The sequence below is a fragment of the Arachis hypogaea genome, chromosome 15, assembly GCF_003086295.3.
Source record: "Arachis hypogaea cultivar Tifrunner chromosome 15, arahy.Tifrunner.gnm2.J5K5, whole genome shotgun sequence".
Lineage (NCBI taxonomy): Eukaryota > Viridiplantae > Streptophyta > Magnoliopsida > Fabales > Fabaceae > Arachis > Arachis hypogaea.
This window is the reverse complement of record NC_092050.1, coordinates 136,440,201-136,466,355: the sequence shown is the minus strand read 5'-3', so window position 1 is coordinate 136,466,355 and position 26,155 is coordinate 136,440,201. Positions and strand designations below refer to the sequence as shown.

At 32.1% G+C, this 26,155-nt stretch overlaps 3 protein-coding genes across 16 annotated transcripts; 2 read left to right on the top strand and 1 right to left on the bottom strand.

Moving 5' to 3' along the window:
• The first annotated feature begins 2,103 nt into the window (after positions 1-2,103).
• Positions 2,104-4,689, top strand: LOC112748994 (uncharacterized). The gene is made up of 3 exons (XM_029292974.1): positions 2,104-3,581; positions 3,882-4,176; positions 4,288-4,689. Exons 1-3 carry the CDS (start codon positions 2,104-2,106, stop codon positions 4,687-4,689), a joined length of 2,175 nt encoding a protein of 724 aa, XP_029148807.1.
• Positions 4,690-8,288: 3,599 nt separating this feature from the next.
• On the top strand, positions 8,289-12,519 carry LOC112750832 (protein REVEILLE 7). Of its 14 annotated transcripts, none has more exons than XM_025799697.3 (7): positions 8,289-8,645; positions 8,906-8,981; positions 9,921-10,040; positions 10,152-10,263; positions 10,361-10,422; positions 10,614-11,039; positions 11,155-12,519. In XM_025799697.3, exons 2-7 carry the CDS (start codon positions 8,970-8,972, stop codon positions 11,842-11,844), a joined length of 1,422 nt encoding a protein of 473 aa, XP_025655482.1. In that variant the 5' UTR covers positions 8,289-8,645; positions 8,906-8,969; the 3' UTR covers positions 11,845-12,519. The 14 variants fall into 14 exon arrangements, with proteins under 14 accessions (XP_025655482.1, XP_025655481.1, XP_025655488.1 ...); XM_025799696.3 differs by having other exon boundaries at positions 11,152-12,519; XM_025799700.3 differs by lacking the exon at positions 10,361-10,422 and adding an exon at positions 9,660-9,806 and having other exon boundaries at positions 8,452-8,645; positions 11,152-12,519.
• A 409-nt stretch (positions 12,520-12,928) lies between these two features.
• LOC112750833 (uncharacterized) lies at positions 12,929-15,937 on the bottom strand. The gene is made up of 4 exons (XM_025799705.3): positions 15,537-15,937; positions 14,572-14,640; positions 14,355-14,461; positions 12,929-13,278 (listed from the first exon to the last, which is right to left on the bottom strand). The coding sequence occupies exons 1-4, from the start codon at positions 15,868-15,870 to the stop codon at positions 13,198-13,200; spliced, it is 591 nt and encodes a 196-aa protein (XP_025655490.1). The 5' UTR covers positions 15,871-15,937; the 3' UTR covers positions 12,929-13,197.
• Positions 15,938-26,155: the final 10,218 nt, after the last annotated feature.

Here is a 26,155-nt window from a genome sequence, read left to right as displayed (position 1 = left end):
GACTCTCTGACTCTATCTCTCTATCTCTCTGAAGTTTGAATTTCGCGCGACCAAAATCCCCAATCTGGTTCTCTGGCTCTCCCTCTCTATTTTTGGAATCTGGATTGCTGCTGCTCTTCTCCTCCCTTCACTGGTAGTTCAGGTATGTTAAAAATTTTTTAATTTTTATCCTCTTCAATGTCAGTTCAATCTGTTGTTGTACTTGTTTATTATGGATTATATTGCAGGTTGAATTGCTATTGTCTATCTTTATTGGTTTCCTGATTATATTGCAGATTAATTATATTGTTCAATTTAGATTATAATTTTATACGAATTATAGCAGGTTTTCAAATTGAGGTTAATTTATCTGTTCATGTTTATTGGAAACATGTATTTCATATTACCGTACAAAAGACCTTTCATTCTTTACTTGAATTTTTTGTAAGGCATGACATATGTGAATTAAGAATTGGTTAATTTTATGTCAGCGTATTGATGAAGTGTTGTTCTTGACCAAATTGGTGATGGCGAAATTTTAAAGATAAACTTCTTTCAGTTTCTATGAAAACAATTTAGTTAACAAGGGAACCATATTATTCTTCACAGCCTCTTATATATATGTTAGTAATTATCCAATTCTGAGTTAAAGTATCCTAAATTCCTAATCTTAACAGAGCCATATATGAAAGATTCAACAAAAATCTATGAGATCAGAATTTTTTAGATCCACTAAATACAGGGTCCTTTACTTCCATTTCAATAACCTAGAACTAGAATCCCCTTTTTTAAAATTAAATTAAATTAATCCTTATATTCAAAAACTAGAAGTGTCCCTAAACAAGTAACATGGCATCATGTGAAGTGGGACTTAGCTAGTACAGCAAAATCTTTATGTTATTGTTAATTATCAATAATTCACATATTACTTGTTGAATGATGAAAGTGAAGCACTGTATATGAAGATGCTATATATGTTGAAGTTGTACTGTTGAACAATTCAAATTACTTGACAAGAAGCTTTTGACTTTAGCTTTGATTTTGATCAATGAAAACAGGACTAATAATAAGACATCATGTTAATTCAAAGCCAAGTTCTTCGAGGAAACTAGACAATAATTTCTAGAAACCATTAATCTTCTTTAGCAAACCTTATAAGCTGCAATTAGCTAGTACAACATGGACTTCTCTGTTCATAGAAAAAGAAGCTGCAATTGGCAGCGTGTACACTAATATATTATCCCTTTATCTGAAACCATTAATTTTCTTTAGCAAACTTTATAAGCTTTTTTAAAAGATAGATATAACAAATATGAGATATAAAAGAAGCAAACCTTATAAGTTATAAGTTATTAGTGCATATTCACGTGAATCTCAGTTTAAGATAATTAAAATAAATAAAATGTTCCTTATTCACTTAAAGAAAAGAAAAAGCTCAAGAAACAAAAGGAAACTTGCCTTCAGTGGAAAACAAAAAATTACATCACCATAGACTATTAACTAATATTAACCAAGCTTTCTAAAAAGTAAACACTGAAGACTTCAGGTACTAAAACACCACTCTAACAGTATAATTCTGTCTTGTTCTCTAATGTTCCTCAATGGTAGGAATATGCAATATACCACATGAAACAATGTATATTTCATCCATTTTAAATTGCCTTAAAAGAACTAGTCCGGATTTTTTTGAAGTTAAATTTAGAAAATAGTAGGAATGATTTTGAATGTGAAGTGATTACTAAATATCATTATTATGAATGTTATTACTCAATATCACTAATGTGTTCGATCTTTAATTCTTCACCATAAGCAACTATGACGGTACTAATAGTTGTGCAGCAATAAGCACTACTACACTAATGTCTTCATTATTTCACCTATATCCCAATAATTTTATAACTATCTATATCTCTGAATTATTGTGGCATTGAATATAATTCTTGAATTTTTGTTATGTTGGTATTTTTTGTTCAAATTGGATTGTTAAATTTTTGTTATTGAACTTGGATGGTTGTACTTGAAATTGAACACAATTCTGTAATTTTTGTTAAATTGTTGAATTTTTGCTATGATATTGAATTGATTCATTGAATATTTACTGTTTTCATTTTTTTCTGAACAGGAATGGCATCGACTCAAGCTAATGCAAGTGAAAATCCGACTAACATTCCAGCTTCTCAGTCAGGAAGTACAGCTGGAATCGCTTGTAAAAGAAAAGTTGCTAAGAATGCTCTTGGAAGTAGAACTGATGTAGGATGGGAGCATGGGATATCTGTTGGAGAAGATGGAAAGAAGATACAATGTAAATACTGTCATAAAATTTTTTCAGGAGGAGTTTATAGATTGAAACACCACCTAGCAGGAACTCAAAAAGATGTTGGGGCTTGTACAACTGTTAGTGATGAAGTTAAGAAGCAAATGTGGGATGTTGTGAGTGGGTTGCAAGTAAATTTGATGAAGAAAACAAACATGGGTGGGGCAAGCCCAGGAGAAGCTACTAAAGAAGTTGACACTACCGGTGAAAAAAGAAAGGAAAAAGAACTAGATGGCAACATATTCAAGAAAACACGCATTAGTACTCAAACAACAATCAACAATATATTTAAGAAGAATTTGAGAGAGGAAGTATGTTTAGAGATTAGTGCTTTTTTCTACAACAATGGCATCCCCTTTAATGTTTCAAGGAGCGAGGAATACAGTAGAATGTTTGAGAAAGCTATAAGATACGGACAAAGATTCAAGCCACCATCCTACCATGAATTAAGGGTGCCTCTTTTGAAGAAACATGTGGAGCTTGTTCAACAATCACTAGAGGAACATAGAGAATATTGGAAGCAGGTTGGTTGCACAATAATGACTGATGGTTGGACAGATAAGAGAAGACGGACCATCCTAAATTTTTTTGTTAATAGTCCTAAAGGGACTGTTTTTTTGAAATCCATTGATGCCTCTCACATTACTAAGACAGCTGATAAAATCTTTAAAATGATAGATGATGTGGTTGAAGAGGTTGGTGAAGAAAATGTCATCCAAGTTGTCACCGACAATGCGGCTAACTACAAAGCTGCAGGAGAAATGCTAATGAAAAAGAGGAAAAAGTTATTTTGGACGCCTTGTGCAGCACATTGCATTGATTTAATGTTAGAAGACTTGGAAAAAAAAGTAACACTTCACAAGGACACAATTTATAAAGGTAGAAAGATTACTACTTACATATATGCTAGAACTACTCTTATTGCACTACTACACATCCACACTAAGGGGAAAGATTTGGTGAGGCCGGGTATGACCCGTTTTGCAACTTCTTACCTTACTTTGGGATGTCTCAATGACAACAAAGGTTCCTTAATAAGAATGTTTCTTTCTGATCAATGGACTTCTAGTAAATTTGCAAAGACAAAAGATGGAAAGATAATTGCAAGTGTAGTGTTAGATAAGGTGTTTTGGAAGGAAGTCGTAATTTGCTTGAGAGCTGCCTACCCTCTTCTTCATGTGCTTCGTATGGTGGATTCAGAAGAAAAGCCGGCAATGAGATTTATTTATGAAGAAATGACAAGTGCAAAGGAAAAAATACGAGATGCATTTCAAGGAGTTGAGACAAGGTAAAGTGTCTAATTATTTTATTTTTTAATTAATGCATAAGAGTTGTACATAATGTTGAATGATACGTGTAAAGTGTAATTGTAAAATGTAATAACGGCAGAAGTAGAAAAGTAAAAGCCAGAGAGAGTTGAAAAATTTGAATTCTGAAAATATTGTTTATTTTGTAATTAATTTATTAATTTTTTTTTATGTTTTAGTTATATACCTATTTGGGACATTATTGATGCAAGATGGGACAACTAACTTCATAGGCCATTACATGCTGCAGGCTATTATTTGAATCCTCAAATTCATTATAGCTCTGGTTTTAAAATTGCTTATGAGCTTAAGAAGCAGTTTTATGCTTGTATGGAAAGGATGACAGGAAATCCAGATTTAATCACTAAGATGGATGTTCAACTTGAAGATTTTAAGACTCGAAAAGAGTTTTTTGGTAGTAAAGTAGCTCAAAATGCAATTTATACTAAAACTCCAGCTCAATGGTGGGATTCTTATGGAGATCAGCATCCAGAACTCCAACAATTTGCAATTCGTGTCTTGAATTTGACATGTAGTTCATCTGAATGTGAACGTAATTGGAACGCTTTTGAGATGGTTAGTAATTAAATATAAGTTGCATTTTACTTTTATAAATTTGGTTGTTAATTCTTTAATTCTATCTTGTTGTTTGACTAATGTCTAATATTTTTTATCTACTTTTGAAAGGTTCACACGAAAAGGAGAAACCGTTTGAAAGCTAAAACCATGAATGATGTTGTGTTTGTGATGACAAACTCAAGATTAGCAAAGAAAAAACAAACTAGAAGAAGTCTTGATTATGACTATAGTCTTGATGAGTTGGACTCTGATGAAGAGTGGATTGTTGCTGACGAAGATGGAGAAGAAGAAGATTTAGATGCTCTAATTTCAGATCCTGATTTAAATGATGGAGCAAGTGGTAATAGAGTTGTTGGTGCCTCTAAGGATCCTTTGGCAATTCCTTATCTCGATGATGATGAGTTTGAAGAACTTCTCCAAGGACCTCTTCCTCCTGCTCCTGATAATGATGAAGATGGTAATGCAGAAATTTGTGAAACTCGTGAAGATTTTATGACTGATGAAGAATAGAATGATTATTAAATAACTTATTTAGATTTTAGTTAATTAGTTGTTCATTCTAATAGTTTGGTTGGTTTATTTGCTACTTGAATTTATTTTAGTGTCGTATGAACTTGTGAGTTGTGAATTTGTGTTTTGATTTGTGAATTTGTGTTGAATTGTGACTTTTAACTTGTTATGGTATATATATTAGTTATAATTCTATGGGTAATTTTGTTTATTTGAGATTTATTTTATTCTCTATAAAATTAATTTTTGCTATTAAATTTTTCTAAATTTTTATAATTTACGAGTCATATTTACGTTCCGTCTTACGATTCAACGAATTACGATTTTGAGTTAGCTTAACGAGTCGAGGTAAAAACTACGAGTTCACTACCTTGTATATACCTTAAAAATTAAAATCGTACTTAATTCTTATACTACATAACAATAAATATTCTATCAACACATTTTAATAAATAAAATATTTAGTTAATTTAAATAAAAAACCTAAATATTTATTCAGACAATATTGTAGGAGAACGAGAGAAGGGATGGCTATTGGGACAAGATGGACCTTATATACATAGGTACGCAATATTTATGTAAGAAAATGTATGAGTGAGGGGCCAACTAGATGGATCTTATACATATCTATTATCTAACATCTTTCGGAACCTTTTACATAGGAACAGAATTTTCAATGTAATTTTATTATGAGCAAAATAATGGAGTTGCTTATTTATATAAGTAGTTTTTTTTTTTCTATCGTATTTTTTAACTCGGTAAATTAAAAATTAATGAGTAATTACTTAAATCAGTCCCCGAAGATTTTAGAATTGGACATTTTAGTCCCAAGGAAAATTAATATATGGATCAGTCCCCAAGGTTTTACTCCGGCAGACAAATCAGTCCCCAATTCATTTTCCGGTAGAGTAATTACCCAGATCAGTCCCCAAAGATTTTAAAAATGGACATTTTAGTCCCTAAGAAAAACTAATGTACAAATTAATCCCCAACTTTTCTTTCTATTAGACATAATAGTCCCCCGTCCAAAAATAAAATAAAATAAAATAATTATTATTATTAATTGCACAATAATATTGTACTATATTTTTTGTATTTTTTAGACAAAAATAATGATAAATTTATTCATTAGATTCTTATATATATATAGTCACTCAATAATAATAATAATAATAATAATAATAATAATAATAATAATAATAATAATAATAATAATAATAATAATAATAATAATAAATTATTAGAGATTATTTTACAAAAAATTCAAAATTAAAATTATTTGATATTTTTGTATTTAATATAATCAAAAGATGTCCTATGTAAAAAAATTATATATGTTTATATTAAAAAATATGTATTAAAACAAAATATTTTAATTTGAATTTATATTAAATACATATTTTTTAATACAAACATATTTTTTAAAATAGTACATCTTTTGATTATATTAAATACAAAAATATCAAATGATTTTAACCTTGATTTTTTTGTAAAATAATCTCTAATAATTTTATTTATTATTATTATTATTATTATTATTATTATTATTATTATTATTATTATTATTATTAATTACATAATAATATTATACCATGATTTTTTGTATTTTCTAAATAAAAATAATGATAAATTTATTCATTAGATTCTTATATATGTATTTATATATATATATATATAGTCACTCAATAATAATAATAATAATAATAATAATAATAATAATAATAATAATAATAATAATAATAATAATAATAATAATAATAATAATAATAATAATAATAATAATAATAATAATCAATAAAATTATTAGAGATTATTTTATAAAAAATTTAAGGTTAAAACCATTTGATATTTTTGTATATAATATAATCAAAAGATGTACTATTTTAAAAAATATGTTTGTATTAAAAAAATATGTATTTAATATAAATTCAAATTAAAATATTTTGTTTTAATACATATTTTTTAATATAAACATATATAATTTTTTTTACATAGGACATCTTTTGATTATATTAAATACAAAAATATCAAATGATTTTAACTTTGAATTTCTTGTAAAATAATCTCTAATAATTTATTATTATTATTATTATTATTATTGTTATTGAGTGATTATATATATATATATATATATATATATAAGAATCTAATGAATAAATTTATCATTATTTTTGTCTAAAAAATACAAAAAATATAGTACAATATTATTGTGCAATTAATAATAATTATTATTTTATTTTATTTTATTTTTGGACGGGGGACTATTATGTCTAATAAAGAAAAAAGTTGGGGATTGATTTGTACATTAGTTTCTCTTAGGAACTAAAATGTCCGTTTTTAAAATCTTTGGTGACTGATCTGGATAATTACTCTACCGAAAAATGAATTGGGGACTGATTTGTCTGCCGGAGTAAAACCTTGAGGACTGATCCATGTATTAATTTTTCTTGGGGACTAAAATGTCCGATCCTAGTTAAAAATAATTATTAATATGATTAATTAAAAGTAATTTTGTTTAATCATGGTACAACTTTAATCCCCCAAGCTATTTTCAGGTTGTTAGGATAATTCAAACAAAATTGATTAAAAGAATTTTTCCTACCAGAATATATGGTTTTCTTTTTTGGGAGATGGGAATGGTGGCTAATCAAATTTGTATGGTTTTTCAAGGAGTCTTTTTTGTTTCTTTGTATAGTATGAATATTATTGTATTTTACTAAATCAACCTAGTTATAAAATATGAATAATATAAGTAATTAATCTCTGCATTATATCAATAATTTTAACATGGAAAAGTAACTTTTTATTTTTTTTATTACAACTGGAATAAAACAACTTATTTTAAAAAGAACTTTTAATTTAAATATCTGAAACAAAAATTGACTCTCATATACTAAAGTATACACAAAATTAATTATTTAAAATAATTGTAATATGTAAATATATAATCCTTTTGAACAAAAAATATAATTTTGATACATTAATAATTATTTTTATTGATATAATATATATAATTAAATATATATATAAAATTATTTTACAGTTTACATTAAAATATATTAAAATTAAATTCTTTGAACAAATAAATATAATTATATCTTCTATTAATAAGTTTACCTTTCTAAACACCCAGAAATAGTTTAGTTTAAGATTTGAAAATGAATTCTTTCAAGATTTTTTAATTATTTGATAAAATATAATCTCCAACAAAAAATATATAATAACAAATATTAAATAATAAAAAATTATATTTTATCAAATAATAAAAAAAAAGAGAATCCACTCCCCAGTACTTCAATGGGAGTTTAACAGCGCGTGAACAAGCACTAAACAAAAATGGACAATAAGTCAATAAAGGCACACTAAAAAACAATCGGAAAAAATATCTTATATCTCAATTATATATTTATAAAAAAATCTGTCTCAATTATCATCTCAGCACTCATGCCCTCCACAAATAAAATATGCAGCACCACATTTTTCACCGAATTTTTATTCCCACCCCAAAATTAAATACTACACATCACAAAAACACGCCACGTGTCCTGGGTCCCAGAGCATTCTCAGCCACAAAACTCTGAACCCTTCTCGAACCCTCTACGGAAATTTCTTTATTGTTTCTCAAATATTTCTTCACATCTGATGTGTCACTCTCTCCTTTTTTATTTTTATTTTCTCGCTTTTTCAATTAAGTTTTTCCTTTCGGGAAGAAAATTTTTTAATTTTTATTATTTATAATCTCTTCCGTTTCTTCTTCTCTTCCCCCTTCTCTGCACACACCCCTTCTTCTGTTCTCTCATTCTTCCAATTCTTCAATTTTCGAATTCTCCATTTGAGTTGCTCTGATTTTCTCGGGAAAACAAAATTTTCCGGGGAAGTTCTCATTTTCACTGCGCAATCTGAAGTCCCGGAATCTGTGGCTTCCAACGAAATCACAGCTTCCAGCAAAATCATTGGTATGTGTCCTGCTTTCGATTATTTTTTATGATTCAGTTCTCGAACATGTATTTAACATTGAGAATCTGATTGATCTGATTTGTGCAATAGCAATTAGCACTTTTTTGTTTATTTTTTAAATGGATATCTCAAAATATCTCTGAAATGTATATTTATAGTATTTGGAGAACAGAGAAACTTGTGAAGAATGTTATGTGATTTTTTGGGTTTGAAAAAGGGAAAGAAAAGTTGATTTTTTTGGAAGCTATTATTGTTGTAGGCTGGTGGGGTTGGTCCCTGTGAAGCTTAGGGTGTTTACAAGGACTGGCTCTGATTTTGCTCCAATGGAGATGCAGGTATTGCAAACAAATATTTAAAATTTGGTCCTTGCAATAATACCCTTTCACTATTTTCTTTTTAGAAGTTTTGTTTTTTTTTTTTTATAATAGTTCGTGTGTATAGAGAAACTATGAGTCATTTATCTCAAGAATTATTTCAGCTTCGGTGGGAAACTGATGGAGTTTCATAGAGATTGGATTTGAGTTTGTTAAACATATACAAATAATTTTATTTTTGGATTAACATGACTTAATACTTGAATGGTTAACCTAATGAGCCTTCAAATGATAAGAACTTTGACATTTTGTTTGTTCTAACATTGTGGTTGTGTCAAGTGTAGCATTGTTAGAGCTTTAGATTAGTCGTTTCGATCATTTATCTCGGTTCAAAATACAGAATAAGTTGCACTCTTTTCCCTCCTGTTTTGGATTCGGTTTAATTTAATAGATCTGAAAAAGGAAAGCGGAGAATGATAAACAATTAGCCTTTGTTGTTTTTGTGGGGTGCACAGAGTAGTATCTGACAGCATTGGCCATGTGTTCTTACTAGAATATAAACGGATATAAATGTCTGGGTTTATTTGTGCATAAAGAAGTTAAAGATGCATGTGTTAGCATGTGCGTTTGAAAGGGGTGACAACGAAAGATCCCATAGGTTCAATAATTATGTATAATGTGTTACTTGGTTGGAAACAGGTTTCATTGGTCATACACCTTCACTCTTCTGGAGACTTTTTCCTTCTATTGATAGAAAAAGAGGATTTCAATGTGAATTCGAATTCATCAAGGGACTTTATTTCTTAATAAGGAAATAATGTCTCCTAGGAACTGAAATATATTCTAGTGAGCATCAAATTCCTTCATGATGGAATTCCCATTCCCCCTTACCGTTGTGAAATATTTTAATTGTTCTTATTGGTTCACAGTTATCAATTCAACTGCTTTTATTGAATGTAGGACCAAATCGAAGGCACAAAGCTAAGCAAGTCTGGTACAGCCAGTGACTTCCATTCCAATGATGGATCACAATCCCAATCGCCGGATATAAGTTCTGTTGGGAACAATCATGCCCCCAAGGTTGCTTCACATTCCATGTATAATGTTTTCATTTAGCAATATGCAGAAGACTTGCCTTTTTCTTCCGATTTACCTTTTGTTCTTGGAGCTTATTGAAATTATTTTCTGCAGGTGAGGAAACCATATACCATCACTAAGCAAAGGGAGAAGTGGACTGAGGAAGAGCATGAAAAGTTCCTTGAAGCTTTGAAGTTGTATGGTCGGGGATGGCGTCAAATTGAAGGTAAGCTCTATCTCCTGATTTGACAACAAAGTAATCTAAAGTGAATAATCTTCCATATGCCTTCAAGTCGGATGAAATATTGTTTGTATTTGTGCAGAGCATATAGGCACCAAAACTGCTGTTCAGATTCGAAGCCATGCACAAAAGTTTTTCTCTAAGGTCATTGTTGTGAAATTTCAGTTCATAACTGTGTTTAAATCACTCGTTGTGCTTGATGGAAAGAATTTTGATCATTTGCAGCTTATGATAGTATTAATAAGTTGAAGACTAATTGTATATGAAAACAAAGTTGAAGATGTTTTGATCCAACTCTCTGTTCTCATGTGTTGTACTACTCTAAATTGTTTCAGGTTGTGCGGGAATCGGACGGAAGTGCTGAAAGTTCTATACATCCGATTGACATACCTCCTCCTCGTCCTAAAAGGAAACCCCTTCATCCATATCCTCGTAAATTGGCCAACTCCTTCAAAAGGCACTCCAGACCAAATGAACCAGAAAAATCTCCATCGCCTAATCTGTCCTCTGCGGAGAAAGACTCTCAATCTCCAACCTCTGTGCTATCTGCCTTTGGTTCGGAAGCATTTGGGTCAGCATTTTCAGAGCATACCAACAGATGCCTTTCTCCGAATTCTTGCACTACTGACATTCAATCAATTAACTTGTCACCTATTGAGAAGGAAAATGATTGCATGACATCTAAACCATCCAAGGAGGAAGACAAAACGCCTCTAGCTTCTGCCGCTTTATCCATTAGCTCACAACCTTACTTGCACATGGTATGACAAGCTTCATGATATTCTCTTATTTCCCTTCCAAAATTAATTATGTGTAAGAAATAGATTTATTTTTACAGCTTACTGATTTAAAAATTATATTGTGTTATCCTAGAAGTCTGAGAAGTTGGAGTTGTGTTCCAAGCAAACCAAGTGTATCAACAACGATGTTGTCAATGTCCTGCCCACTACTATAAAGCTGTTTGGAAGAACCGTTTCAATGGTCGGTAATCAGGAGTCAATTAATACTGAAGAGGAGTGTGTTAAGCTATGTACTACTAGGTCTGATGAAGTAGATGATGTTGAGAATCAATTGAATACTCAGTTATCACTAGGCATGTGTAATGGAAGTTGGCGAGTAATGCCTAAAGAAGCTATAGTGACGGGCGCGGAGCATCCGAAGGAGGACCTTGGCCTTGGAGAATCTGCACCTGAAGCATCTTTGGCATGGTCAAGTTTGTTCCCAGGCGGTCCGGCTGCTTACTTTGGTTCATCCAATACAGTCGTAAATCCTATGCCTCTTCACCCCTCCTTAAAAGTAAGAGCTAGAGAGGAGGAAGGTTCTTGTACTGGTTCCAATGGTGAATCAGTCAATGATGTGGAAATTCAGGGCAAGATTCAGGGAAGGTCCTTGGACACCGTCGATTCCAGGTGTCAACAAACATCTCATCAAGAGGAAGTAGTAGTCCCCCAGAAGTCTCCAAGGGGTTTTGTACCATACAAAAGATGTTTAGCTGAAAGAGATGCAAGTTCTTTGATTGTTGCATTGGAAGAAAGGAAGGGGCAAAGAGCTAGGGTGTGCTCATAGCCCTTACCTTCCCCCATTTTTTTTTTTTTTTAATTTGATGATGCTTCATTCTTGCTGATACATGGGATAAACGGGCTCTTGTGAGAATAAGGAACTAATTATCACTTAGGTAGCTGAGTTCTAATTGTCAAAATTGACAAAGCATCTGATTCTTTAACACGAAGTGTGCACTTGGGAGCTTTCTTCATTCTTTCACTTTAAGACACTCTTTATGTTCAATAATTCAAGAGGGGGTGGTGGGCATCATCATCATTCTCACCAAAAGTTTACTTAACCAAATAGAGTTTGGTACACCTTAAAGTCTCTATTTAACTTGTGTTAGTGTTCTGTTTTTGGCATATTTCATGTCTCTTTATAATCTCATGATTGCATCAGTAATGGATTGAGGGTATATAAAAGGAAGGGTGGAAGACAAGCACATTCAGGATGTCTCAGCTCACAAAACATTAGTTAGTTATACAAAATCGAATGATGATAATTAGGGTACTATTGTGGGGTGTCGTGCCGCAAACCACCTGGGCAATTTGTATATCTGAATTTTTCTTCTGTATTAAATTTTTATATATATTTTTTAGTGGGATGCTGTAAGCCATTACAATGTACTTCTGATTGTATTCTTGGCCTTGCTAAGATAGTGGTTCAATTCAAGTCACTCAATCATGCATTATCATTTAATTTACAAGGGTCCTTTTTTTATATATATTTTAATAACTAAAGTCACATATAGAGATCCTATTTATAAGTGCAAAATGTTTTATTATTTTTATATTCATAAAAAATCTCATTTGTAGTGTTTGATATTGAAGCATCCGTGTCCCATGAGTATTTGTGTTGCAAGAGAATTATATTGTTTTGACAAAAATTCTCTGCTTGGTAAATAAGTAATTATCATAAACGGATAAGGATCATTAAAATCAGGATAAAATTAGAAAGATTTGATTAATACTACTACAATAAAATTAAAAACCGATAAATATGACTGGGCAAAAATTTTAACTTTTAACAGATTATTTTCATAGAGATGGATGGGACCTGGGAAGTCAAACTGGTAACCAAGATCTGCATTTCTGGTAACATAGCACAATTCAAATAATAAAATATATATCTTAGCTAATCAAGCCAGATAATCAATTAATATATCAGCCACACATTGTATAAGAGAGTAACAAAAAAAAGTCATGTTCAACGAATACTCAAATGGGATTCCATTGAAAATAAAGCATGACTTGGAATTCATGGCGATCCTGTGGTAGAAGGTCTCATCAAGTAAGGACCTTGTTTATAGAGAGAGACTCAAGTACAATGCAGACATGGCTAATGTGTGTAGCCTTCTCTGCATATATCAGTGCATTGCTAGTATCTAGTGTTTTGTCTTTGCCTTAGTTCTGATCTTGGTTTGGCAACTTCCACAAATATGACCCTACCATCCAAGAACTGCAAACAGTTGTCCCTTTCTTGTCAGTTTCTAACATAACTGAAAAACTATTATGGGTTTATTAAATGTAAAAACAAAATAAAATTAGGAATTGCCATTTTAGATTTCAATTCTTAAGAATAGTAAGGAGTTACCAACAAGTATACAGTTAAAGCCTGAATCTATAAGATTTCTGGATAGAGTATTCGGGGGTTAAAGAAAAATCAGCTTCTTGAGATCCTTTAATAATCTCACAGAGGGAGTAACAGGAAGATTAAACTTGACTGCCACAAATTTCAGTTTCACCCTATTGAAGGATATAAAGTATAGATCCATAGGAATAGGATATAAAGCTGAAGCAATGATTTGAGTTAAAGCTTGATACCTTCCCTTCCCTCCAAGAAAGTTCCAAGTAATTACATCAATCCCTGCCCCTTTCCCTTTTAGTGCTACTTCAAGATACACATTCTAGTTATAATTTTTTTGATAAATCATAATATTGGCATTGTGAGAGGGATGGTAACTTACACTAACCTTCCCTGAGATTCATAATTACACTAACCTCTCCACCTTTCCTCTAATTATCCAACTTATGTTCACCATACTTATTTATTTTGTTCAATTAAGATTTTTCGTAATAAAATAGTTATGTGCAAACACATGATTACAAAAGGCCTTTTTGTAAATTTCTAAACACTTGAACAAATTAAACAACAAAAATAACCTTATTTCATGTTCTAAAGTAAAATCTAGAAAGGACGTAATGTAAGTATAACAACTAGAGCAGAAGTGAGCGTAGCTATATTAAATTACCAGAGAGGTCAGTGTAGTTTATCCTATAAACAATTACATAAGTCTTCAAATTTCTGAGACACTACTCAATTAATTACATAATCTATCTAAAGTTCCATGTCTATCTTGTGCCATATTTAAGCATGTCAGATTCTAACTACGATTAAGCTAGTTAACAACGGCAATTTGCTACAATTAGATCAAAACAAACTAGTCCTCTAAATCCACGTTGCTCTCATGAATATGATAATTTATAAATTGCGGTGAGGAATTTATTATAGGAAAAAATAATTCAAATTCATACCTTTCCATGCATTCCCTCAATAGCCTTCAGAGATTCCTGTTCAGTTGCATATCTAAGAAATGCAAACCCTCTTGGTCTATTTGCAATTTTATCCATCACCAAATTCACTGCTCAAAGTTATGCGCATACATTACAATTATTAAAAAGTACTACCATTACCAACAAATAGCATAATAAAATAAAATAAAAAAAGTACTTCAGCATTTTCTGTTCCTACCTTCTAAAACTTGACCAAAATTCATAAATGCATTTCGCAAGCTTTCTTCAGTGGTTCGAAAAGATAACCCTGAAATAGAAAAGGAAACAAGATATATAAAGTAGATGCAAATAAACAATATCAAAGTCTCAGAAACAAAGCTATTCAACATGGCGAGATGGCAATGGAATGAAATCACAAGGAATCACAGCATATCAATGAAGCGCTGAAGTTCAGTTCGGAGGAAATGCAGTTGCAATGAAAAAAAAAAAAAATAGTAATCAACCTTTACTAGAAATTGTGCTGCTAGATGAAATGAGCATTGTTTGCTTTACTCTATTATTAGGTATTCGATTAACTCAGCTTGAGGAACTATGGCTACGAATATGAGCACAGGACTCGTCCGCTCCTAGAACTAAAACACGGGACAAATGCGAGGAAATGAGCTTGCTTACCACTTGACCACCATGGTGTTTGTAGATGAAATAGGCAAAGAGTCTAAGTTGTATTGGACAACAGTTTTCTATTTCAGGCCTAATAGTTATATGTAAAAGAAAAATAACATGATGAAAAACACCTAATGTGAGATAGATTAATTACTCATAATCACTTTTCTTAAAGAGAAAAAAAAAAAAAAGAATTAAAGTCATTCACAGTCATCATTCGTCCTAACTTTATAAAAAGAAAAAAGCCTTCCACTTCTGTAATGCATATTAACAACTGACACCATTACAGCATCCAATTCCTCCGAATGAGAGCAACCACGTTACCATCAATACAATTTAAGCTAAGCTATTATCAAAGGCTTCCAATGATAAAACTATTCATATGTATAAGCAAATCAAAAGATATTCCCCCTAATTTTGCCACTAATTCAACCCAACTGGCCAGACCCATAAAACAAAACAAGGGAAAGTTATCATCTTTGCAACTGTAGGTCGAATTTTGAATAAGAAAATTGAAAAGGTGTAGTTAAAGTAGCTAACCACTAACATAGAGCTTAGTTGAAGGAGGAGCAGCAGAAGAAGAACTTGGTTTGCTATTGGAATTAGAAGAAGTTGATGATGATGATGAATCAGAAGCATGTGGTTGAGGGAGACACGCCAACACATAGCAACAACACTTGCTGCTGAACGGTGATGAAGAAGAAGAAGAAGAAGAAGAAGAAGGGAAAGGGATTGTTATGCGGTTGGTTTTGGAGCAATTATGATAAAGTTTGCGTTTTTGGGTGAAAATGAGAGAATTTGAAACGGGTAATGATGGAAACGGAGATTGAGGAAGTTGTGCACCAAAGACGATGCTGTTAGCAATATTAGCCATTTCCTTCCTCTGCTATGCTTTGAAAAACACAAGCCAAGAAGAGCAAGCAAGTAGCACATAATAACTAAATAAAAAAATATATATTAATATGGGTTGGGTTATGACAAAAAAAAATTGGGTTGGAGTATGTTGGACTTTTTTTTTTGGTGACGATTATGTTGGATTTGAAATTTGGGTAATATACTTATATATCAAAATATACCAAAAATTTAAAACATCATAACCAACCCATAATAATCAAATTGGATTGGTTTAGGAGTTAGCTCACTAGTTGGTTTAAAAGAGTGTCAGAATTTGAATCCTGCTCTGTCATCTGTGCATGCAGTAACCTATTAGCCAATGACAAATCTTTAAATGAAGTTTTGATTCACGACAGATTAGTCATTGACCTGCCGAGTTGGAAGATATCATGGAAAGAAAACGGTAATGTTAGGAAGACAAAAAATGGCCACAATTTGTCATATTTAACATTTATTAATTATTATAATAATTAACGAATATTAAATAAGATAAGTTTTGGCTAATTTTTTTTGTTAACAAATATTTTCGGAAAAAAAAATAATGCATTAATAATTGTTTATTTTAAAAAAAATTAGGTAATCTTGATTAATTTTCTTTTCCTTTATGTTAAGTTTGAGAAGATAAAAATAATAATTTGATGATAATTAACTAAATATTATAATTTTGGGTTAAAAGTCCAATTGTATGTTTAGTGTAATAGGCCCAAAATCCTCTTAAACAGCATACTTTTCTTCTCTCTGGTCTATAAACAAATGATCAAACACTCTCATATCTCTTTAATTTGTGACCCATATGACTAACCCTAAATTAAAGAAGAAAGAGAACTCTCACAAGTAAAAAAGGGTTGCTCAGCTTAGGGTTCAATCAAAAGAAAAAAGGTGATTACTAAATCCAAACAACAAAGAAGAAAGAAGAAAAAAAAAAGTCAGAAGCTAGTACACAAAAGTAAAAAGCAAATCAAATGTTGAATTAGAAGAAAATTAGAACAATATTTTCATCTTTGTACTTTCATTGCAGTTTGTTGAAGTTGCCTTCCTCCTGCATGCATTATTTGGGTAAGATGAAAAAATAGATGTTGTGTATCATTGCTACCAATCAAAGGTCAAAAATAAAACTTGGAGTCAAAGAATGGATGAATGACTTAGATCTTTGAAGCCAAAAGAAAAATGAAAAAAGAGAAGCAACAAGGTAAGGATGCATGCCAACTCTAATCACTACTGCTATCAAATCTCTTCTCTGCGTGACTACTCTGATTTTGAGGAAGAAGAACAAGTCAGAGGTGTTCAACCAAGATCAAATTTTGGAAGCTTTACTCTTCTTTAAAATGGGTAAACGGCCAGAAATTGAAGTAAGGAGAGTGAGCACACTATTTGGATATTCATAGCTTTCAAGCTATCCCTTTTTCTTCTCCATGGCTTTATATTGAATTTTCTAATCTTCAGTTTTTATCTTTTTTTGTTTCTTATTAATGAAAAAAGACATTAGGTGAGTAGGTGAGGTAATAGGAAAAGACATTGAGAGAAAAGACAAAGAGAGTATTCTTAGAGAAAAGCCATAAAATTATTTGAAACTCTTTTGTTTATATTTCTGTTTTGTATTCATGATTCTGAGGAGATTTTCTTACTAAGTTGGGTGAGTACTTAGTGGTTAAAAGTCTAGAGAGTGAACATAGCCAAATCAAGCTTGGGTAGAAGTTTGGTTTGTCCCAGATAGAATTGCATAGAATAATAGAAAATTGGTGATTGTAATCTTTGTGAAAGATGGTGAAAATTCTACCACTGTTGTGGTAGATACTAGATGTAGGCTACATTACATAAGATGGTTGAACCAGGATATATGGCTGTGTATCTCTTCTCTGCTCTGTTATTGGTTTCTTTTGATAAGAGACAAAATAAAATTGTTTTCTGCATAATCAACTTAGAAGAAGTCACAACAACCCAGTTTGCTTAAAAGTAACCTGTTTGCTCTATTCCTGATTAATCGTTAAGAGACAAAACAAAATTGTCTCCTGCATAATTAACATAGTAGACTCAACAGCAACACTGAGTAAAATTCAGTTTCAAGTTAAGTGTACAAAAATTAAAGTGGCCATAGATTCAACTCCCCTTCTCTAGGCCATTGATAACCTTCAATTGATATCAGAGTCAGGTCTCAAGGAATCAAGTTTCACAGCTTAGAGCAAAGATCTAATGGCCAATAATTTGGGTGGGAACATAATGGCTTAAACACTCACTGAGGGTCCGTCCAACAATAGACTTCCCTTCTTCAATGGCAAGAACTACACCTACTGAAAGGAGAGAATGATGATATTTGTGCAATTCATTGATTACAATATTTGGAAGATCATTATGAATAGTTTGAAAGTTCCAACAAAAATAAGTGCAGAAGGAGTGGTAACTCCCAAAGAAGAAGCCGAATGGAACAACAAAGATAAGAAGAAGGTGGAGCTAAACGCAAAGGCAATCAACATGATGCATTGCTCAATTAGTTTTGGAGAACACCGGAAGGTATCAAGGTGCAAAATAATAAAAGAGATTTGGGATAAACTCCAAGTCACTCATGACGGAACCGAACAAGTCAAGAAAACAAGGATCGATATGTTAAGAAAGGAATAGGAAATGTTCACAACGAAGGAAGGAGAAACCATCGATGAGATGTTTGAGAGATTCTCAATCATTATCAATAGCTTTGATGCTATGGGGATGACCCATACCGAACAAGTGTTAGTGAGGAAGATACTTAGAAGTCTCACCAAAGAGTGGAAAACAAAAGCAACTGTCATCTTTAAAAGTAGCAATCTGAACAAAATGTCATATGATGAGTTGAAACGTATAAAACTACCCACATGAACTGAGACACAAAAAGGAAAAGAGTGGCCTTGAAATCCAATATTGATTCATTGGTAGTTTTTCAGATGATAAAATTGTGTTTTTTGCTAGGAGGTTGAGAAGACGCATGAGAAGCAAAGGAAAGAACAAAGGCTCAAGCTCAAAGGAACACAAGAAGGATTTTAGCAAGGTCATATGCCAACATTGCAAGGAAGATTGCTCACTTCAAGTATGACTGTCCCAAGCTAAAAAAGGAGGACAAGATGAGGAAAGACAAGAAGAAGGTGCTAATGGTGTCATCAGAGGACTTGGAAAATGACTCAGAAGATGATGAAGAACCAGAACACGAAGCACAAGCTTGTTTCATGGTTAACCAAGATCAAATGAAAGACGTAAACTATCCTATCCTAACTAATAAAGAATTATATCAAATGATTGATGAGTCAACTGCACATGTTAGAAATGTTTTGGATAGATTATATAAATGTGAGGCTGAAAATAATTCCTTAAAAGTTGAATATACATTCCTCAAAGAAAAACTAAAGCAAACCAAAAGTGCTATTGATTTAATTAAAGAAAATTAACTTCTTAAATTTGAAAATGAAAAATTTAAAAGGAAGCACTCGATTATTGCTTTAGTGGACCAAATTGATGAAAATAAAAAATTTCATAAAATAATCAAAAGTTTGAACCAAGACATAGCTAAATTTGCTCAAAGTTTTAGAAACTTAGACAAATTACTAGCTAGTCAAATACCCTTATTTAAAAATCTGAGTTGGGATATTTTGATAAAAATGAAGCTGTTTTTGAAAAAAAACTCATGCTAAAATAGAAGCTTCAACTTCCAAAAACAAAGAACTTCAAACCTTTTATCACTTATAAAAATCAACAAAGAGGAATCATTATCAAACATGCAAAAAACATGGTCATTCATGTAACACCCTATCATACTTAATCTTATACTTAAGTCATAAGACTGAGATAGTAAGGTATTACGACCTCTAAGAATAAAAATATATATATATATAATAATAGAGAAAGAGATACTTAACTAGGAGCCTTGAAAAACGGGTAAAACAAAATCGCAAAACTTAAAAGCGCAACCCTCAGAAAACGTGGTTACTTGCGTGAGAAGAAAACTAAAGTTCAATAATATATATATATACAGATGATACGAGTAGAGAGCCAAGAATACAGCATAACTAGCTCCTGACTCAGTCTGCGAAGCCAAGACTGGCTGGAGAACATATACGTACATATATATACATAATAATAACCCAAAGAAACATGTTCCAAACCCTAGTTCTCCATAAAACCTCTAAGAAGTACATAAACAAAGTATTCTTACTTACAAGAGGAGAAACTATACATATATATATACATCAAAATAACAAAAGAAGATCCCAAAATAAGCCACTTCGCCGCAGAACCTTCAGACACCTACCGAGGAGACGCTCGACATGCATCTGAAAATAACAACACAGTATGGGATGAGAACCGGGGGTTCTCAGTATGGTAAAGGTGCCACACATATAATATATAAGGTCCTGGAAATGCCAGAGGCAATCCAAGAACGCCGACTCTCAAATTACAAAGCTTAAATCACTAAACAGAAATCATAAAGAGGGTGGTCTTCTAGGGAACTCTAAACCTCGCTTAAACTTTAACCTTAACTCTAACCTATCCACCTTTCCTCCGTACCTCCATCTTCAATGATTTGTATAGACAAAACAAACAGACAAGGCAAGCACAGGTAGGAAAACAAGTAGTTCAAGTAACAAATACAACAATTAGCAGAGTATAATCAATTCGGCATTCCCAATTAAGGCATAGCAAACAAAGCACATATATGCATATGATGAATGTCTATCCTACTGGCCGTGAGCTCACATGTCGGTTACTTTGACAGAGCCCGATACATCTGGTAGCTAACCCAGACATTGGTCTCTAGGTTGCGCATCTCCAAGAGGATCATAAATGAAGGAGAGTGCATTTCCACCTTCTCCTAGAGGTTTCACGAAGGAGAGTGCCTTTCCACATCGAAGGAGTGTGCCTTTCCACATCGAAGGAGTGTGCCTTTCCACCTTGCAACCAGAGAAGAATGTGGGGAAAATAATATGAAGGAGAGTGCCTTTCCACCTTCCCCACATCCACATCACGACAAGAGAGGGAACTTCCACCCTCAACTTGCCATCCAAACATATTTCCAAATTAATACGCAAGCGGGATTAAACCCAGACCTTACCATTTCGACCATTTTGGCCACATATAGTCATCTCAAGTCTCATCATTTATCATCATCATCTCCTTACATTCATTCTTTATAGCCATAGCAACATGTTTCCATTTAGCTTTCACATCATTCTCTTATAATTAATCTCATTTGCTCTTTTTTTCATCTCCAAGTTACCTCATTTTCTTAGCTTCAACTAGCTACTAGACTTAGTACTATACCTTTTGTTTAAAAGGATGAAAATGGAGGTTTAGAAGTAAAAAATTTGGTTTAAAACACAAAAATATAGTTTTGCAAGAAGCAGGGGCCACGCGTGCACGTGGGCTGCGTGTACGCGTGGTAATATAAAAAGGTAGCACGCGCACACATTCCTTACCATGCGTACGCGTGGTCCTGCATGTTGGCTCATCACGCGCACGCATGGGCTACTCGCGCATGCGCAGTCTAAAATGCCATGCCACGCGTACGCGTGGGTCGCGCGTACGCGTGGGCGTACGTTGTTCAAAAAAACACAGTTCACCTAGAAAGCTGCTTTAATGCCCAGAAAATTATTTTTCCACCTGCATAACACATAATCCACACCTAAACTTCTGACGCTCATAACTTTTGCTACAAAATTCCGTTTTTCACTAAATTTATACCGTTCAAAAGCTTGTAAAACCATCTTTGAGTTGAAACAAATTTCACCACCAACCAAAACTTGAAGGTTCAGTTATGAGCCATCGAAGTTCGGCCCAAAACTAAGTTTTTCAAAAAAATTTTAAAACCTCCATTTTCCATCAAGTGATCTTTTAAAATTAACCTATAACATGCAAATTCAGCTTCAACTCATACAATATCATAACAACATCACTCCATATTCAATCACCACTCGTCAACCCCAATTTTTAACAATTATAGTACATTAACTTCATATGTATATCAACATAATCACCTATGATCCACTTTGCACACAAGACCATTACCTTTAATTTGCCAATCCTCATTAACATATCATTCAACATTCATTTTTCCATATACTACCTCAATCAAATATACCTCAATTCATACATATTCTCATACTTAAAAGAAATCACTACTTCAATCACAACATTCACCAACATGTCACCACAATTCTTATCCATTCCCTTACCTTTACAAGCATCACTAATTCATCATTTAACAACTCAACGCCAATATCCATAATAAGCCAAGACTTCAACATTTATCATTAGGCACTAAATAATTTACATGCTCATACATTCATTCCTATCTTATAGTCAACTAGCCTAAGTTTTCGTAGAACATTATATATTAAATACGCGAAACCTAAACCATACCTTGGCCGATTTTCGCGTATTTTCCGAGACAACCCACAAGGCAAGATTGCAAGCCCTTACACCAAAAATCCAGCCACCAATACCAATTTCCAAGCCTCTAAATTCCACAAATATGCTTCAGTTCTTATGTTTATATCACCTAATACATAACATCACATATTCATAAACAAAATTCAATACCCAAAAATACTTAATCAATGATTTAATTAGGTTTTTAGGATTCTCACCTTATGAATAAAAAATTAGGACAAGACTCGGCAAGTCCACCAAGTTAATTCGATCCTAAACACCGAAATTATACAAAATCTCAACACTAAAGCCCAATAACTCAGAACTGGAAATAAAGAAATTGAGAAAAAAAACGTGGCTTTCTTATCTTACAATGTTATGGGCTTTGTAGAGCTTGACGCTGCGGTCACGTGGCCGCAAACGGATCGTCAATCGGAGCTCCGGATTAAAAGTTACGTGGATTTGAAGTTGAAGTGAGGGTTAGGTTTTTGCTTTTGTTCTTCTCCCTCCTTAGAATGTTTCCATCGTACATGATGAAGAAGAAGGGAAATAAGAAGCTGTGTTCCTTTAATGGGCTGGGTTTGGTTGGGCCTTGGGCCCATTTTAGGTCCGGTTCGGTCCGTCTGGCCCAATCTTGGGCCAAATTCTTTGAAATTGGTGTCAAAATTCTTGTTTTGAAGAGTTCTATCCTATTTTAATATTAGATTTACATTTTTAATTTTTCTTATTAAAACTTAATTTATTAACTAATTATTCACTAATTTTCTGGGGTTTACAATTCATCTCATCCATGTTTTATTTTTGAAAGAAAAAATAGAAATAAAGTGTACAATGTTGTTAGAATTCTTGGGCAACCAAGATGGTTTAACATTAAAGGATCCAAATTGATTTGGATACCTAAGGTTAACTAAAGTATTGTGCATATTTGCCTTACATCCAATAAGAAGAAGGATATGTGGTACTTGGATAGTGAATGTTCAAGGCACATGACCGGAAAGTCTACGTTCTTCATCAAACTCAACAAGTACAATGGAGGATTCATGACTTTTGGTGATGATGGAAAGGGCAAGATCGTTGTCGTAGGTAAAGTGGAAGATAATGATGCAAGTAATCAAGTTGAGAAGAACCAAACTGAAGCTCAAGTTCAAGATAAATTGAAATCCATGTAAGCAGTCCTAGATTCTGATATTGCAAACCACTTTGCAAAAGACAAACTCGTTCTAACTCCTGCTACTACAAAAAATTCTGAAAAGGATAGCCAATCAAATCAAATTCCATTTGAATCTGATCCCAAATCTCCCAAACCAAGAGAATGAAAATTCTTGAAGAACTATCCACAAGAATTCATCATCAAAGATCTGTCACTAGGTGTCACCATTAGATCTTTGAATAGAAGGAGGATGGAACAAAACAATCTTGTCTTCATTTCTGAGAGCAAAAACTAAAGCTCACGAATACCGACAAGTTCACTAGATTGTTCAGGTAATACCATGGTGAGTGGATATCATTCCCACGAGGATAAAAGGATTGAGCAAGCAAATATCGGATTGAATATCTAATTAGATCAATAAAATCTAGATTGATGAGGGCAAGATTATGTCTTTATTGGAACCTTATGTGCCTGAATGCTTAAGAGACAGTGAACTTGAATGTTGATTGAGAGAAGACAATGATGGCGAGAGTCAAGGGTTTCAAAAATGCTTAAGTTGTTAGGAAAATCAATTCTTGTTTATCTATCTTGAAGCATGCAAAGATCTTTTCACGACAAATCTTAATTAACTGATTTCCAATTCTTTGACTCCTCAATTTCTCTTCAATTAACTAACCGCCAATTCCTTGGTTAAATGATTAATTGAAGAGGTTAAGCACAAAATTGATTTAGTTTTTAAAAAGATTCAAAAGTAGTCCTTAGGTCGAATTTATATGTCATGTATACAAGCTAGTCCTATCCGATTGAATCTTATAAGAAAATACAATTTTTAAAAGTTGTTCTAATCTTAATTATATGTCACTTATTCAAAATTAGAGTAATTGAAAATCATGTGATGTTGCACACTAATTGAAACACTATTCCAAGTCGAATTCAAAAAGCCACATGAAAGAATTTTCAAGCTATAATTCAGATATTAAGTTTTCCAAAATAATAGAAGAATTCAAAACAGGATTAGCATACCTTCTGATACTACTAATCCTTTAAAGAATGAAGAACGAATAACTCAATTATGAAATAGATCAATGTAATACTTAAAAATAAAATAAATCTTAGATTAATAATCCATAGAGAACATAAAGAGATCTCCTAACCCTTTGACAGAAGAGTTAGTGACTCATAGAGAATTGAAAAGAAAGATGAAAAGAAACTATGCAGCGGAATCAAGATATTCCTCTGTGAATAATCTTCACTTATTTATATCCTAGAGGTACTTGAAATTCAAATTCACTGAACTAAATCTTATCTTTATCAGAATAAGATAACTACCATCAATAATTCAAATCCTAAAACCAAAATTGAATCAAATCAAATTCAAATCAAATCCTAACAGAATCTTCTTAAACCAGAATTATAATTATAATAGTGGATCGTGCTGAGATACTTGTTGGCGTGACACTTGGGTTTAATGGCATGTAATGTGGCCTTGGAATTGAGCTTGGGCGTTACACGCTCTTAATGGCGTTAGATGCCAGTTTGTTCTTGGGCCAGGGAATTACACGCCCTTAATGGCATGACACGCCATTCCTTTGTGGTTGCAAGGGCGTTGCACACCACCTTCAAAGTCTTCCAGGGGCATTGCACACCCATTCAATGGCGTTACATGTCATATCTTCTTGGCTTCCAGGAACTTCTTGAATTTCAAGGTCTTGCACACTCTTAGTGTGGCATTGCACGCCATTGCTTGTTGTCCTCCAGGGCATTGCATGCCAATGCTTCTAAGCTGGAGGGGCGTTACACACCACTGCTCCTGAGTTGGGGGTATTACACGTCCATAGAAGTGGTGTTACATGCCACTTTGTTTGCATTGCGTGTTTAAATTTTATATTCTAATTTATTTGCTTGAACTAGTAATATTAATTGATGATAACAAATTAGAAAAGATTTTGATTTTGTGATCTAATTTGTTTATTTTAGGATTTAATTATGATAATTTTAGAAAATGTTAAAGAAAAAAATTATAATAGTTTGCTTATTAGTTTTCTTCTTATCATACCTTATGTTTATTATAAATTTATTTTCAATATTTTTGTGTATTTAAATTAATAATAGTACTTTTCAATATTATATGTAAAAATAAATTATTACATATTAAAATGTAAAAATAGTAAATAGTTACTATAACTATAAATGTTACTAAAGATATATTATAATATTTTTTTATTGTTAACAAAGAAGATATTTTGTAACTTTTTTCAATGTTAGCAAAAAAGATAAATTGTAATGTTTATTGGAGCATTGCTATAAAAGATCTATCATAATAATTCTTAATGTGTTACTATAAACACTTATTGTAATTTTTTTAATTGTTACAAAAAATATCTATCGTAATATTTTTCTAAGTGTTACAAAAAAGATCTATTATAATATTTGTCTAAGTGTTATCATGAATGATCTATTGTAATATTTCTCATAATATAACTATAGAATATCTTTTGTAATATTTTTACTAAATGTTATTGAATCTTTAGAATAATATTAGTAAAACTTTTTAGTAACATAGAGTATATTTAACATTTGTTAACATGTTACTAATATACATAGATAATATTTTAATATGATTTGGTAACATTTAAATAGTAAAAGTCAAGTATATAGTAGTGTAATGGCGACCATGTGGCTAAAAACTAAAACGGAGGTTAGTTGCCATGAAACAAAAATCATG

Bases quoted from the DNA above. Each gene is read 5' to 3' on its own strand.
- LOC112748994 (XM_029292974.1), top strand. From the start codon at position 2,104: ATGGCATCGACTCAAGCTAATGCAAGTGAAAATCCGACTAACATTCCA. The intron at 3,582-3,881 runs GTAAAGTGTCTA...AATTCATTATAG, and splicing joins TTTCAAGGAGTTGAGACAAG to CTCTGGTTTTAAAATTGCTT. The intron at 4,177-4,287 runs GTTAGTAATTAA...TACTTTTGAAAG, and splicing joins ATTGGAACGCTTTTGAGATG to GTTCACACGAAAAGGAGAAA.
- LOC112750832 (XM_025799696.3), top strand. The intron at 10,041-10,151 runs GTTGCTTCACAT...TATTTTCTGCAG, and splicing joins GGAACAATCATGCCCCCAAG to GTGAGGAAACCATATACCAT. The intron at 11,040-11,151 runs GTATGACAAGCT...GTGTTATCCTAG, and splicing joins CACAACCTTACTTGCACATG to AAGTCTGAGAAGTTGGAGTT.
- LOC112750833 (XM_025799705.3), bottom strand. From the start codon at position 15,870: ATGGCTAATATTGCTAACAGCATCGTCTTTGGTGCACAACTTCCTCAA. The intron at 14,641-15,536 runs GTTAGCTACTTT...TTTCTATTTCAG, and splicing joins AACTAAGCTCTATGTTAGTG to GGTTATCTTTTCGAACCACT. The intron at 14,462-14,571 runs GTAGGAACAGAA...AACTTTGAGCAG, and splicing joins TTTTGGTCAAGTTTTAGAAG to TGAATTTGGTGATGGATAAA.